This window comes from Camelina sativa, chromosome 11 (genome assembly GCF_030686135.1).
Source record: "Camelina sativa cultivar CO46 ecotype springtype chromosome 11, ASM3068613v1".
NCBI lineage: Eukaryota > Viridiplantae > Streptophyta > Magnoliopsida > Brassicales > Brassicaceae > Camelina > Camelina sativa.
Window position 1 is genome coordinate 47,156,137 of NC_141890.1, and position 13,830 is coordinate 47,169,966.

At 33.0% G+C, this 13,830-nt stretch overlaps 4 protein-coding genes and 1 long non-coding RNA gene across 5 annotated transcripts; 3 read left to right on the top strand and 2 right to left on the bottom strand.

The window, feature by feature from the left end:
- Positions 1 to 1,006: 1,006 nt before the first annotated feature.
- LOC104726511 (ubiquitin-conjugating enzyme E2 7) lies at positions 1,007 to 2,892 on the bottom strand. The gene is made up of 6 exons (XM_010445379.3): positions 2,612 to 2,892; positions 2,362 to 2,464; positions 1,892 to 1,989; positions 1,676 to 1,776; positions 1,421 to 1,498; positions 1,007 to 1,322 (listed from the first exon to the last, which is right to left on the bottom strand). The coding sequence occupies exons 1-6, from the start codon at positions 2,652 to 2,654 to the stop codon at positions 1,245 to 1,247; spliced, it is 501 nt and encodes a 166-aa protein (XP_010443681.2). The 5' UTR covers positions 2,655 to 2,892; the 3' UTR covers positions 1,007 to 1,244.
- Positions 2,893 to 4,110: 1,218 nt separating this feature from the next.
- Positions 4,111 to 4,813, top strand: LOC104726512 (CLAVATA3/ESR (CLE)-related protein 46). Its single transcript, XR_758070.2, has 3 exons — positions 4,111 to 4,238; positions 4,364 to 4,434; positions 4,512 to 4,813. It is a non-coding gene; the product is annotated as a CLAVATA3/ESR (CLE)-related protein 46 (long non-coding RNA).
- A 706-nt stretch (positions 4,814 to 5,519) lies between these two features.
- LOC104726513 (non-specific lipid-transfer protein 4) lies at positions 5,520 to 6,334 on the bottom strand. The gene is made up of 2 exons (XM_010445381.3): positions 5,865 to 6,334; positions 5,520 to 5,726 (listed from the first exon to the last, which is right to left on the bottom strand). The coding sequence occupies exons 1-2, from the start codon at positions 6,305 to 6,307 to the stop codon at positions 5,717 to 5,719; spliced, it is 453 nt and encodes a 150-aa protein (XP_010443683.2). The 5' UTR covers positions 6,308 to 6,334; the 3' UTR covers positions 5,520 to 5,716.
- Positions 6,335 to 10,033: 3,699 nt separating this feature from the next.
- LOC104726514 (non-specific lipid-transfer protein 4-like) lies at positions 10,034 to 10,779 on the top strand. Its single transcript, XM_010445382.3, has 2 exons — positions 10,034 to 10,442; positions 10,590 to 10,779. The coding sequence occupies exons 1-2, from the start codon at positions 10,114 to 10,116 to the stop codon at positions 10,597 to 10,599; spliced, it is 339 nt and encodes a 112-aa protein (XP_010443684.1). The 5' UTR covers positions 10,034 to 10,113; the 3' UTR covers positions 10,600 to 10,779.
- A 2,057-nt stretch (positions 10,780 to 12,836) lies between these two features.
- Positions 12,837 to 13,612, top strand: LOC104726515 (non-specific lipid-transfer protein 3). Its single transcript, XM_010445383.2, has 2 exons — positions 12,837 to 13,252; positions 13,398 to 13,612. Exons 1-2 carry the CDS (start codon positions 12,915 to 12,917, stop codon positions 13,405 to 13,407), a joined length of 348 nt encoding a protein of 115 aa, XP_010443685.1. The 5' UTR covers positions 12,837 to 12,914; the 3' UTR covers positions 13,408 to 13,612.
- The last annotated feature ends 218 nt before the right edge of the window (positions 13,613 to 13,830 follow it).

Below are 13,830 nucleotides of genomic sequence, written 5' to 3' on the forward strand. Positions count from 1 at the left end.
CCACCATCTTATGTTTTAATTTTACATTTGTCTTCAAAAGAACATTACAAATGATTAGTTATTATAGTCACTTAATTAAATTGTTTCTTTTGGAATAATTATTAAAACATCTATAGGAAAAAACATGTTGAAAATTTACAAGATTTGTAAGGACATGGACATCAACTAATTGAGATATATCTATCTTATCAACAAACACATTTGTTCAGTTGAGTAAGACTTACTTTTGGGTAACACCAACCAACCAAACTTTAGAGTATGACTTACGTTTTATCATCTCAAAAGCACATGATTTCAATTTTACAACCTATATCCGATCATTGTTAATTTCACTGGTTCTATTGACCGGAGAAAAAAGAAGAAACTACATTTCTTTTGTAAAATGAATGGGATATATTTGATTAAATTGTGGATTGTTTAAGTTTTTAATTACTTCTTCTACCACGAAAATGATCTCCGGATACGTCATCAAGCTCATATAACCCTAAGGTTCTCTCAAGTTTGCAATCAAACATTGCATTGTTGTTAGGAAATAGCTTTATTAGATCAGCCTATATGTTCCAACCTGATAACATCTTACCTTGCTGTTTGTTTACAATTGATCTACCAGTGTTCTTAGATGGCAGTCAAAAAGGTATATTGTGAGTTTTAGAAGACTTCAAGTTGTACTCCTTTGCAAGGAACTTTGGTTCAAACCCATTTAAATGACACTGAAGAGGACATCACCCTTTTGATGGTTAAGGGAATCTCCCATTTTACTTTCCAAGGAAATTTGGCCTAAACCCACTCACATTGAAGTTGACATGACAGTTTTTATACTTTGATTCAGAACTGCATGCCTGTTTTATTGGATAAACCGACATGGGTTGTGATGACTATGACTTTGCAAGTTTACAATGCATATAATAAGCTATGAGAAAGGAAGCGATGTTGTTCCAAGCACAATGGCACAAACAAAGAAACTGTGAAGTGTAAGCAGTGCAAAATCAGAGTGCAAAGAAGCAGGTTCTAAACGAATGAAATTTATAATGTTAATGCCGGTTTCTCAAGAACAACACTTTTTCTCAACCAAACACTTTTCAGAACGCTCTAGTTCTCGAACGCGACAAAAAGAGATGTAAACCGAGTTATAACAAGTTGCCTTTTTGGACAGTTTTGTGAAGGGTTTCAGATAGGAACATGAAGAACTTTTTTGATGAAACTCCAGTAGCGATCTCTCAGAAATGTCAAGTGTTGAAGTTGATTCACAACATTTCTTGAGACTTCCTGACACAGCGGCTCACTTTCTTCTTGAACTCGTCTCTCTTGTCTCTCCATTCTTTCTGCACAAGAGAAAAACACACACAAACATTCATAAGCATGTTCTGCTCTTAATTGCAAGCTATGTGCACTAAATCTAATGAGTAACTAAAATACTCACAGCAGCTTCAACGTTTGCTGGAGACTCATCATTTGGACCAGAAAGCATTGATATGATACTCAACATAATACTTTCAACCTGAAACACCCACAATTTGTTTCGCCGTGGCATATGAGAATGTGAGACCAGTTATAAATCACCTACTAGTGATCCATTAAAGTATAGTAACTGAATCTGCTACTCTGAAGCAGAACACTGACATGTAATGGAAACAAAAATGAACAAACAAACTCAAAAAACAATGTTCAAACATACTGTATGAACAGGGGTCCAGCGCTCGCTTGCAAGCTCATAACCGCTAGGATCATCACCAGGAGGATGAAGAATAGATATGCAAACACGACCATCAGAATAAACTGCAGTATAGATATAAAGAAACGGCATTCAAGGCAAAGTACTACTAGACATATTCTATTCATCATATATTCCTTTGAAAATACTCTCCCAATTACGGAGAGAACAAACACTAACCGTTAGGATGCCACATATCCGAAGTAAACCTCACGGTCGGTGGGCTATTGGGATAGTTTTGAGGGAAGGTCATAATAGCGTTAAAGAAGCCTCCTTCACTGCAATAATACCCAAGTTCTAAAAACCATATATGCACAAGCAAATCTTTGGCAACTATCATTAACAAAGAACATTGCTAACAAAGGTGGAAACTCGAATACCAAATCTGTTTCCAATATAATCCCATTGAGAAGCAATTTGATTTACAAAGATCATTGAGTTATAAACTATACAAGAACAAACCTAAATCAAGAATTAAAAAAAAAAAAAAACAAAAACTCCAATACAATTATGTGATCTATAATGTTCAAATCTCAAGACAATAATAACACATGAATCAAGAATCCGGAGAAAACATTAACACATGAATCAAGAATCCGAAAAAAAAAAAGAATAAGCAAATAAGGGGGAAGCAGAGGGAGGGGCGTTACTAGAGAGTATCAGGAGGTCCGATAATGGTAACGCTCCATTCGAATATATTCTTCTCATCAACGAGACCAGCTGAGAATCCATCTACAGGATGCTTACAGAGATCTGAAACAACACAACAACAACAACAACAACAAAATCGAATTTAGATAAAATAATATTACAAAAACAAGAGGAGAAAGAGAAAGAGAGAGAGAGAGAGAGAGAGAGAGAGAGAGAGAGATTGATTTCAATTGGCTTTGTTGTTTGTACCTTTGAGTTGTTTCTGAAGGAGAAGGCTAGCTTGCGAAGCCATGGCTGATAAAAGATAATAAAATCGATCGAGAGATTTTTATTTTTTAAAATTTTTTAATGACAAAACCAAAAAAAAGGTTCTGAATTTTATTTTCGTTGATGTTTTGTTATTATGAAGAAGAAGAAGAAGAACACATAGATGATGATGATGGGGGAAGGAAGGAAGGAGGCTAGGGTCTGCTACGGGCATTACCTTTTCTGTCCTTTACTATTTCTAACCAATAAGGTTTCCAGAACCTTCTACTTTCAGTTAAAGTTTACTCTTTAAAGTTAAAAAAAAAAAAAAAAAATCTTACCGCTCTCTATTTAAACCGGTTTTGATTCTCGGTTTAGTCAGATAAATTGCTAGAAAAACCCAACAAATCTGTATTGATTTAAGATTGACATCGTTATTAAAATTATTGAGATCCAATTAAAATCAAGTTGCCATCATTAGTTAGTGTGATCCAGACTTTTCTGTATAAAAACTAATTAAAGAACACGTTAATCATTTTCATTATATTGTCGTCACCCTTATACTGTTTATTTATACATATAATACAGAATTATTATATAGTATATAAAAAAAGAAGGTACATAATGAAACGAAAACTTTAATCCACGTTATAAGGATCGTCGCCTCGACATATATAGTGCAAATCAAATCACTAGGCATCCACAACAACAACAAATACTTATAAACATATACATAGTGGTAATTAAGCTTTGCCGGTGAAAAAAAAAACCCATAAGAGACATACATTGATACAATATATATGATATGTCGTGGTGGATTTTTTTTTTTTTTTTTTTTAATGAATGATTTCGTGGTGGTTATGATGATAACACCTAAATGATGACTTATGAAAAGTTAAAGTGAACTTGAAATGAAGGCCGCAAAATCTTGCCGACGTATAATATATATTACGGTGACTGTGAAGTGTGAACGTTCTCAAGTTAGTAGTAGCTGCGTGACCAAGTTTGCTACAAAAGAAATTAAGATTAAACTAGGTTTAATTGATCGGCTTGGTCCAGTTTTTGTTGGTCGCATATGAGACTCATTCTTAGGTAATAATAGGCAAACAATTCAAAAGATACTCTAATTAGGTTTTAGTCTAGATACCAAGAAAGTATGGGCTAAAGATGTACTCGTTTCGGACCGACCAGCAAGCAAGGTAAATACAAAGACCAACATAACTGAACGAACCATTCAAGCTGGCCTGCACAGAACCTATAAGAAAATATGAAAAGAAGTTGTAATGCGTTTTCCTATTTCTACAGGCATTCTAATTTCTAAGTAGAAATATCATTGCATAGGATTCCAAGATATGACATTTTAACCAGAGAATCTTATACATAGTTTCTTCAAGCCAATTAATCATCACGGTTCTCTAAGGAGAGTACCAACTAGATGTGACAAAATTGTTTTATTGTGCCTTGTTAACTATACATCCAGTATATATATGATGAATTGATGATCCTATATGATAACAATAAGTTAATTCTCTATAACTTGAAAAAAAAATGAAAAGACATGATATCATCAAGCTTCTCCTTACCATCTGCCTCTTTCTCAGCAGAATCATGACTCAGGAATCCCGAGAAGGTAAACTCATTACTCACTCTCCCGTGTGTGTGTGTGTGGTAGTGTTAGGTTTGCATGTGTTATAAATTGAGGGCATGGTTCTTTTACTCTTATATACTAACCAGTTCTATTTTTGCTTGTAACAGTCCATTTCAAGATTGGACCTGCAAAGATCATCACCAAACCGAATTATTACGGTAGAGTGATACCAACTTGGGTAAGGAGATCAAGATTTTTACAGATACCCATTCAAGAACATAAGGCGTCATTATAACATCTTTCTTATGGATATAGGTTGGAGAAAAAAAGTTGCATAAGCACCCATCCGGACCTAACCCAACAGGAAATCACCACCCACCGGCTAACCCCTGAGTCAATAACAGCACAACTATTGCCACCAAGAGAATCGTATTAGTCAATGTCTAATATATATATCTCTTTAGAAGATGTAAAAAGGAGTGAAGCAGCTTATAAGAGGGAGTGTTACTTATAAGTTACAGATCCAATGTGTGTTTTAAACATATCTACTCTAATAAACAACATATATATATTTAATTCGATGAAATTAAATACAAAAGAAGAGGCTTTTATCAAAAGCAAAACCTCTAAGTTGCTACCATAATAATTATAAGCACAACAACCAAAACAGAGTCGTCTTAACAGAGCAAAACATGTGACATTACAAGTTGATATTTTGAAGAGATAAAAGACTGCATGCAGTCTGCAGATATTATGATTGAGGATAATTTGTAGGATATATCAGATTCCATATGTTTCTAGTTCCTCAACGTTTAATAGTGAACTTGAAAGATCTTTGATATATCCTTGCCAGTTAATCACTATAAGAACGTGTATCAATTGTTTCCTTTTTGAATATCTTAACTTTTCTGGTAAATGGTAATACAGCTGTGAATTCACTGAACACTGAAGAATCCTCTCACTGAGATCGGATACCTCTGTGGCTAGATTCACGAAGACGGTGACGATAAGCAGAAGTTAAAAAATGTTTTATAGTCAACTCTAGAGATGTACGAATAGGGAAAACAAAAAAAAAAACAGAGTATCCATGAGACGGTATCCAAATTTATTAATTCTTTTTTTTTTTTTTTTGGTAAGAGCAAAACCATTTCTTCATCGAATTTCCAAATAATGTAGTATTTTGTTTATCAATCACAGTTTTATATATTCACTCAAATACCAGGAGCTAATTAATATTATTGGTTACTTATAGAATTCGTTCTTCACTATATGACTATTACGTTCGAGGTTCGAATGAGTTGGATGAAAGATATAAAGCGAAGATGATTAATAAGGCAGTATTATCATATCTTAAACATGTAAGATACAAGTATACAGCATAAAAAAGCAACAAAGCATCAAACAAACAAAGACATGCATGGTAAATATATCAGCTTCGGTAGCCGAATTTTATTTTACTATTACGATATACGGAACCAAACTCCTCAGGTAAATGATGACGTAAAGCTCTCCCATTAATTTCACTTAATGCTGCAACAATACAGACGATCAAAAGTATAAATAATTACGTCATTAGAAAAATTAAATCATATCGTCTCAAGATAAGTAACTAGCCAAGTTGGAAAAATAATCTTGGAAAGGGAGAGAATACGAGGATAAAGAACTTACGTGGCGCAGTTAGTGCTGGTGGAGATGGGGTAGGGAATGCTAACACCACACTTTCCAGGAAGGCTAGAGGCTAGACTTGGGTTAATGCCCTTGGCAGCGGACTGTAAGCATCGGCAAGCTTGTTGGCGGTCCGGTGTGGTTTGAGCCATACCGTTCAATTTTTTGACTCCTGCACAACACGGAGGTGGTACCGCTCCACCTTTGGCTAGATAGCCTCCACATGGAGCCAAGCTACTTGCCACTGTGCCACATGTGATTGCTGCATCTACGGATGCAACTATGCACACAGTCAACACAAGGCATGCAAAGAACCTCAAAGCGAAAGCCATTGTGTTTGCTCTTCTTTTTGGGTGATAGATGATAACAATATTTATTAGCTTGTGTTTTCGTTGTTGGATGTGAGAAAAATGGGAAGTGAGGATGGGTTTATATAGGGATTTCATTTGGCCACGGGAGAAAATATGACGACTAGGGGTAGTTACTAGTTAGTACGTAGTTTTTATTTATTTATTTTTGTTTTTTTTTAGTTTGGTAGTACGTAGTTGGATTTGCATTTATTTTTTGATAAAAAAGTTTGCATTTATTTTTTGATAAAAAAGTTTGCATTTATTTCATTCATTCTATCTAGTGTCTTCTACTAACTAGAATAATTATTTTTTCAGTCATATATAAACTGATAAACAATAAAATAATGTTTCAGAATGTACAAAAAAGTGATACGTTCATGTATCTAAACTGTTAGAAAAAGGATTTATTTCCCTTTAAAAATTGGTCATTCATGTTTTGAGCGATGGATGTTATATGAAATTTTATCTTTATTGTACATTTGTACATAATCAAATAAAATGTCGGCTTTTAAAATTAAATAGTTAAATACCGTCAAATTTAATGCGAGGTGCAACTGAGGGACACGTGTATCCACCACTAAAACATCACACAACTCTAATAACTAGCACCATCTCACATTAACTAACTATGGATTTTTATGAACTGCCATTGTCTATGGCCATTAGATTTAGCAAAGTTCACATTTTATAACTTCCTACATAATTGAATGAGATAGATGCTATATGGAGTTTTTTTCTTCCAAATTTCGTATATAATCAATAATACAAATGCGTTTGTATACAACAAGAAGTTTTATCATATGTCAGTATAATAGAGCGATAAAATTCTAGTCTTTTAATAACCATTAACCAAAACTAGTCGCAAGCGAGATGTACACACCAAACCGAACTTGTCTTTTGTGCATATGATAGAATGCTATATTCCCCTCAATAACAGATTAACACTATCGCTATATTAGCCACAAACTCATAACCACTGAAATCACATGCATTCTCATGCATCGCTTATACTTACACATATACACAGTTCCTTTTCTTTTTGTTCTACGCATGTGATGGTGCTTCTCTAATGTCTCACAGAGCTTTGAACGTGAAGGGTTGATATATGGTCTTGGATACTATTGGCCAAAAACCGTCAGACAACATCGTACAAGATTGATAAATCTCCACAAGTGTATAGTACACTGGTACGTGGTTGAAAGTCTCAATTTAACCACACAAACCTCTGCCGACACTAATGTAAGTGTTCAAGAAAACGGTCTAGGCAGACGCCTAGGCGCTGTCTAGACGCTAGGCGCTGTCTAGACGCTAGGCGCTCAGCAGACGCCTAGATGACCGCCTAACCCGCTTAAAATTACATACATTTTATTTTAATATTTATTTTGATTTTTAAATTACATATAATTAAATTATTATGTTTTATATCTATATACGTAATTATAAACATTTATATGTTGTTAATATAACTTAAATAAATGTATTTTTCTTACCGTTGTTTATAATTTATAAATTTTTTATTTTATAACATATATTTTAATATAATTATATATATATAATGTTTTATGTTTTAAACGCCTAAACTGCCTAAAACCGTCTAGGCCCCGACTAAGCGTTCTAGGCGCTAGGCGTTGGGTCACCGCCCAGATACCGCCTAGCGCTTTCTTGAACACTCACGTTATTCTGTTCCTAAGGTTTTTATCAACTCAATATATAAATTCTGTAAAACATCATTCATATCAATGTTATGATAATATCATGATCTTTAAAATAAAATTAAGATAACCAGTGTAATTTCATATATTTTTATATTAAATTGAGATTTTTTTTTTAAATGCTTCCAAAGATATTACTTTTTCCGCATCACTTCAATTGATGTTTTATAATTTTTTTTCTTTGTTTCATTTTAAGCAATATTTTCAAGATTTTATGAAAAATCAAATGTGTCTTTTTTTTACCATTGATATTTTGCAACATGTTTATTTTAATTCATTGGTTGGATTCAATTTACTTAATAATGTTTCTATGTTAAAAAAATAAATTAAAAATGAAAATTATTATGTGAGTTTAAGTTTGTGTGTAAAAATCTTAAATGCCAATTAAAATGAAACACAGAAAATATGATATTTAGCTATTTCGATATGGTCTCCATCTTATAAAATTTTTAAAAATAATAAAAGTTTCTTAATTGTTCTAAGATATACACAACATGTAAATTGTTTGATACTAAAAAAGATAGTAAAAATAACTATAATATAGCTAAATATTATGAGAGAGCTAGCTGTTTCGACTTACCATATATTGTATTAAAATTACGTTAATACTTACTCTTCGAGAGCAATATTGTTCTGAAGTCAATATTTATAGTTACCCATTACGTACTAATAAATAGTTTAAATATATATGATATGATATGACCAATCGAGAGCAATAGAAAAACCAGAATTTTAGAAAACAAATGGTTGTGCAATTAGAATAATAATGTATTTGTTTATTTTATTCAAAGATACGTACTTAGAAATTATCTTTTAGTATAATTTTATCCAGAAATTTCTTTGGAACAAAACGAAACATGTAAAAGCAAGTCACATTTCACCTCTCAATTTAAAATTTTTTTTTTTGGTGATGGGCACCACATCTCAAATTACGCACCAACTATCAACTGCAAAACAACTTCGACATCTCAAATTGAACAACTAATTAATCACACCATGCTCAATCTTTTTCTGCCCCATACTGTACTAGAACAATGACTAATTAACCAAATTTCATGCAAATAACATTATTTTGGCTTTCTTCACCAGGCTAATTATTAAATTTTGATATTATGCTTCACAATAAATTGTTAGAATCATTTTTAAAAGTGATCATGTATTATCCACGGGCAAATTTTATTCATCTTTTATTAGAGTTTTTGAAGTGCAATTTTTTTTTCTGTCACTGATCTTATGGCCATATTAAATTAATTAATAGCAAAATTAAAGGTGGTCCAATGGATCTAGAATGTGATGGGATGGGGCTAGTTGGGAGATTTCTGATGTTTATTATTGGGCACACGTGTCCCTCCGTTACACATTGCATTGAATGGGTCGGTATTCAATATTAAATTCACATAGCACGAACTAATATTCCTCTGTTTCATAAACTGTATTTTGACACAGTTTTCTTGTTACAAAATAAATGTCATTTTATTTTTTCATTGTAGTTTTTAATAATAAATCTCATTTTTATTCCTATTATTTCAGCTAATTAATTAGAAATAGAAATTGTTTTAATGTATTTAAAAAGGATAAAACAGAAATTTTCTTAATTTTCTTAATTTGTGTGCATTGTGTCAAAATGACATTTTTTGTGAAACAGAAATAGTAGCAAATAGCTGATAAGTCAGAGATTGTGTATGAAACCAAATAAAATAAGTTATATGATAATGTACTGAAGATACTACATTTTACAAAACTCATCGCAATTCGTTCTACTATCTTATTTTGCCAAGCGATGTTATTAACTCTCGAAGCATCACTCAAAACACTTTATAATATCTAAATTGTCAAAAAGAACTACTAAATTCTAACATTTAGATATATTTGTAATCTTAAACAAATACTACATATTTTGATCAAAAAAAAAAAACAAAACAAATACTACATACTAAACATTGTTATACTATTATATATTGACAGAAACTAATTCTCTGATTAGTAGAAGAAACTAGAAGGAATGAATGAAGTAAATGCAAATCCAACTACTAACAAACCCTACTTAGTCATCATATATTTTCCTATACGAAATCCCTATATAAACCCATCATCACCTTCCACTTTTCTCACATCCAACTATCAAAACACAAGCTTAGAAAAAAAAAAATCAACTAATTTTGTTATCACCCAAAAAGAAGCACAAATACAATGGCTTTCGCTTTGAAGTTCTTTACATGCCTTGTTTTGACTGTGTGCATAGTTGCATCCGTAGATGCAGCAATCACATGTGGCACAGTGGTAAGTAGCTTGGCTCCATGTGGAGGCTATCTATCAAAAGGTGGGCCGGTGCCGCCTCCATGTTGTGCAGGAGTCAAAAAGTTGAACGGTATGGCTCAAACCACACCGGACCGCCAACAAGCTTGCCGATGCTTACAGTCTGCTGCCAAGGGCATTAACCCAAGTCTAGCCTCAAGCCTTCCTGGAAAGTGTGGTGTTAGCATTCCCTACCCCATCTCTACCAGCACTAACTGCGCCACGTAAGTTTTTAATGCTCGTAATATTTTTCTCCAATATATATTCCTTTTTATTGTTAACTTGGTTAGTTACTCGATCTTGAGACGATATGATTTAGTTTTTTCTAACGACGTAATTATTTATACTCTTGATCGTCTATATTGTTGCAGCATCAAGTGAAATGGAAGCTTACCTCATCATTTGTCTGAAGAGTTTGGTTTCGTATCATAAGTAAAATAAAACACGGCTACCTAAGCTGATATTTGCCATGCCTTTGCTTGTCTCGATGCTTTGTAATCTTTTTCCTTTCATGTGTTGTATTAACGTGGTTCAGATATGATAATAGTACCTTCTTAATTAGCTAGTCATCTTCTCTTTAGATCTTTCCTCCAACGCACTCGAACGTAATGATCATAAAGTTTAAGCGTTCTCATAATTAAGTAACCAATAATATTAAGAAAAATACCCTAAAATTAAGAACACTAAACCACACTATGTATATATATATATATATACGAAGAAGACATGCTGACGACTGGTTTTCTCCCATCCATTTAGTACTGTTAAATTAAAATATATTTTCTCATCCAGTTAGCAACTTTACTAATCCCTTTTCTTGACTTTAACTGCATTAATTATGATTTACCAAGATTCACATGTGTTTCTCTACTTCAAATTAAAAAGTTCACTATTATTTTTGTAAGCTACTGTAAAACAACAGTAAATTTTCTGCAATTATTAACTGAAAAGAAAGAAAAAAAACTTTACGATGACCAACATAATTAAAACAGAAACGAGGATTCCTATCAAGTGATCAGGTGGTAGCTATAGTATTTGAAATCACTCTCAAGACTTGAGATGCAAAACCGAATTTTTCCACTGTGGGCTTACTAGCTATAGAAGAGCACTACATATTAAGATTCAAAACAGTGACACTCTCAATCGCTGATGCAGCTCATTATTACTTTGTCCTAAGCTTATACGTTTGAAAAGACTCTGTTTTTCCTTTTTAGGTTTTTTTTTTCTTTTTCACTTTGATTTAGATTTCGTAATTACATTAGGTTGGTGTTAACGTAGTCGTCTATATATAGCTTCTCTATAAATAGACCTCTAATGCTTGTGAAGGGGTTTTTGAGTTGAAATTAATAAGACTTATTTTCCAGAATCCAGTTTTGCAAAACAAAAAAAAGTGCATTCTTTACAATTCTCAAACCTCTGCTTCTTCTTCAATGAAAAAAATTCTCTAGCTTCTCGGCAACTTGAGAAACAAGCTTCTTTCTCCGCGCATATGAATCACCAACCCAGCTGGTTCAATCTAAGGCCTCCCGATAACCCGGCTTACACATTAAACTCAGATTCTTGTTCGCTTAACATTTTTGTTTTTTATACTAAAAAAATAAAAATTCAGCTTCCTACTTATCCTTTAAAGGTCTAAAACCTACGACAATTGATAGACAACAATAGTACTATAATGAGAAACGGTGGAAAGTGCATTAATTAGAAATAAAAAGTGTTCCAATGGAATTGGAGAATATGACTAATGTAGTTGGGAGAGTTGTGATGTTTATTGTTTTGGATACACGTGTCCCTCGGTTTACAAATTGCATTAATTGGACGGTAATTAACAGTATATAGATTTCGGCTAGTAGTTGTTAATTGTCTGAGTACGAACCATCCTCTCCGACGACCTTTTAATTGTTAAACTTCTTTCAAAGAATATATGGACAACGAAGACCTTGCTTGTTATATATATATCTTAAATTAAGAAAGATAGCTTAGACGACAAATATATATATTGTGAGAATTGAAAAAAGATAGCTACACGATTTAGAAAAAACAATTTTACACACGTAACTGATGAATATCAAAACAGTTAAGTAGATCAATTTACATAGTATTCACAGCTGAAAATATTAACTTGGTGCCGGATTACACATATGTAGTGGTTACGCTATATATGCATTACATTGGACGGTAATGATTTTGTTTTTCTTTCTTTTTTGGTATGAAATATTGAAATATACAATAATAGATCATGCTTTGCTAAAAATACGATTTCCTTGTGTGTGTTAGTGCTTCAATATTAATTAGTATCATTGTTCAAATCCTATAAATCGCTCAAAAGCATGATATAATTATATAAAAAATATGCAAAATAAATATCAAAATATGTATGATGTATTGATGTACCGTATATTGATGTTTAGAATACACTCTAGTCTAATATAATAACATATATAGTAACATACTAAACAATTCATGTACATTCTTCTCCTTAACTAGTAGAAGAAACTAGAGGAAACGAATGACGTAAATGCAAATCCAACTACTAACATACCCTATTAGTTACTATTTTCCCCCTCATCTGAAATCCCTATATAAACCCATCATGACTTCCCACTTTTCTCACATTCAACAGCAAAACACATAGTTAAGAAAACAAAACTCACGAAACTTCCAATTTTGTAATCACTCAAAAAAGAAGAGCAAATACAATGGCTTTGGCTCTCAGGTTCTTCACATGCTTCGTTTTTACGGTCTGCATAGTTGCATCAGCCGATGCAGCAATCTCATGCGGCACAGTGGCAAGTAGCTTGGCTCCATGTGCCAACTACCTGTCAAAAGGTGGAGTGGTACCAGGTCCGTGTTGTGAAGGAGTTAAAAGTTTGAACGGTATGGCTCAAACCACACCAGACCGCCAACAAGCATGCCGATGCCTACAGTCAACTGCAAAGGGCCTGTCTGGTCTCGACCCAAGTCTAGCCTCTGGCCTTCCTGGAAAGTGCGGTGTTAGCATTCCCTACCCCATCTCCATGAGCACTAACTGCGATAAGTAAGCTTTTTTTATTCATGTGCATAACTCATACCCACTCTTTTTTTCTTTAACTTGGCTACGTGCTCGATCTAAACACCATGATATATATAAAATCGTAATATTGTTATAACTTATAATCTTGGTATCGTTTGTATCGTTGCAGCGTCAAGTGAAGCGGGAACTTATATCAGCACTTGTATGCAGATTATGGTTTAGCATAAGTTAAATAAAAGACGTCTATATATGGACGCTGATCTCACCGTGCCTTTTTCTAGTGGCTTTGTAATCTTTTGCTTCCTTCCGTTGTACTCTTAATAATATGTTTAAGATATGATGATAGTACGGACTTAATCTTCTTTTAGTTATACATTTTTCCAACGCCTTTGTACACAGACATTAACTTAACGAACAACACCTACACTACTTTTTTGAATTTAATATTGATATATAACACTATTTTGACTCACCATTATGCATGAGGATCTAGACATTTTTCTCTAATCGGAAAACTTCAAATTCTTATCACAATGAAGGAAAAGGCAACATAGTTATATATTTTTAGTACTTAATTAGAAGTACTTTTTTTACTTGATTTT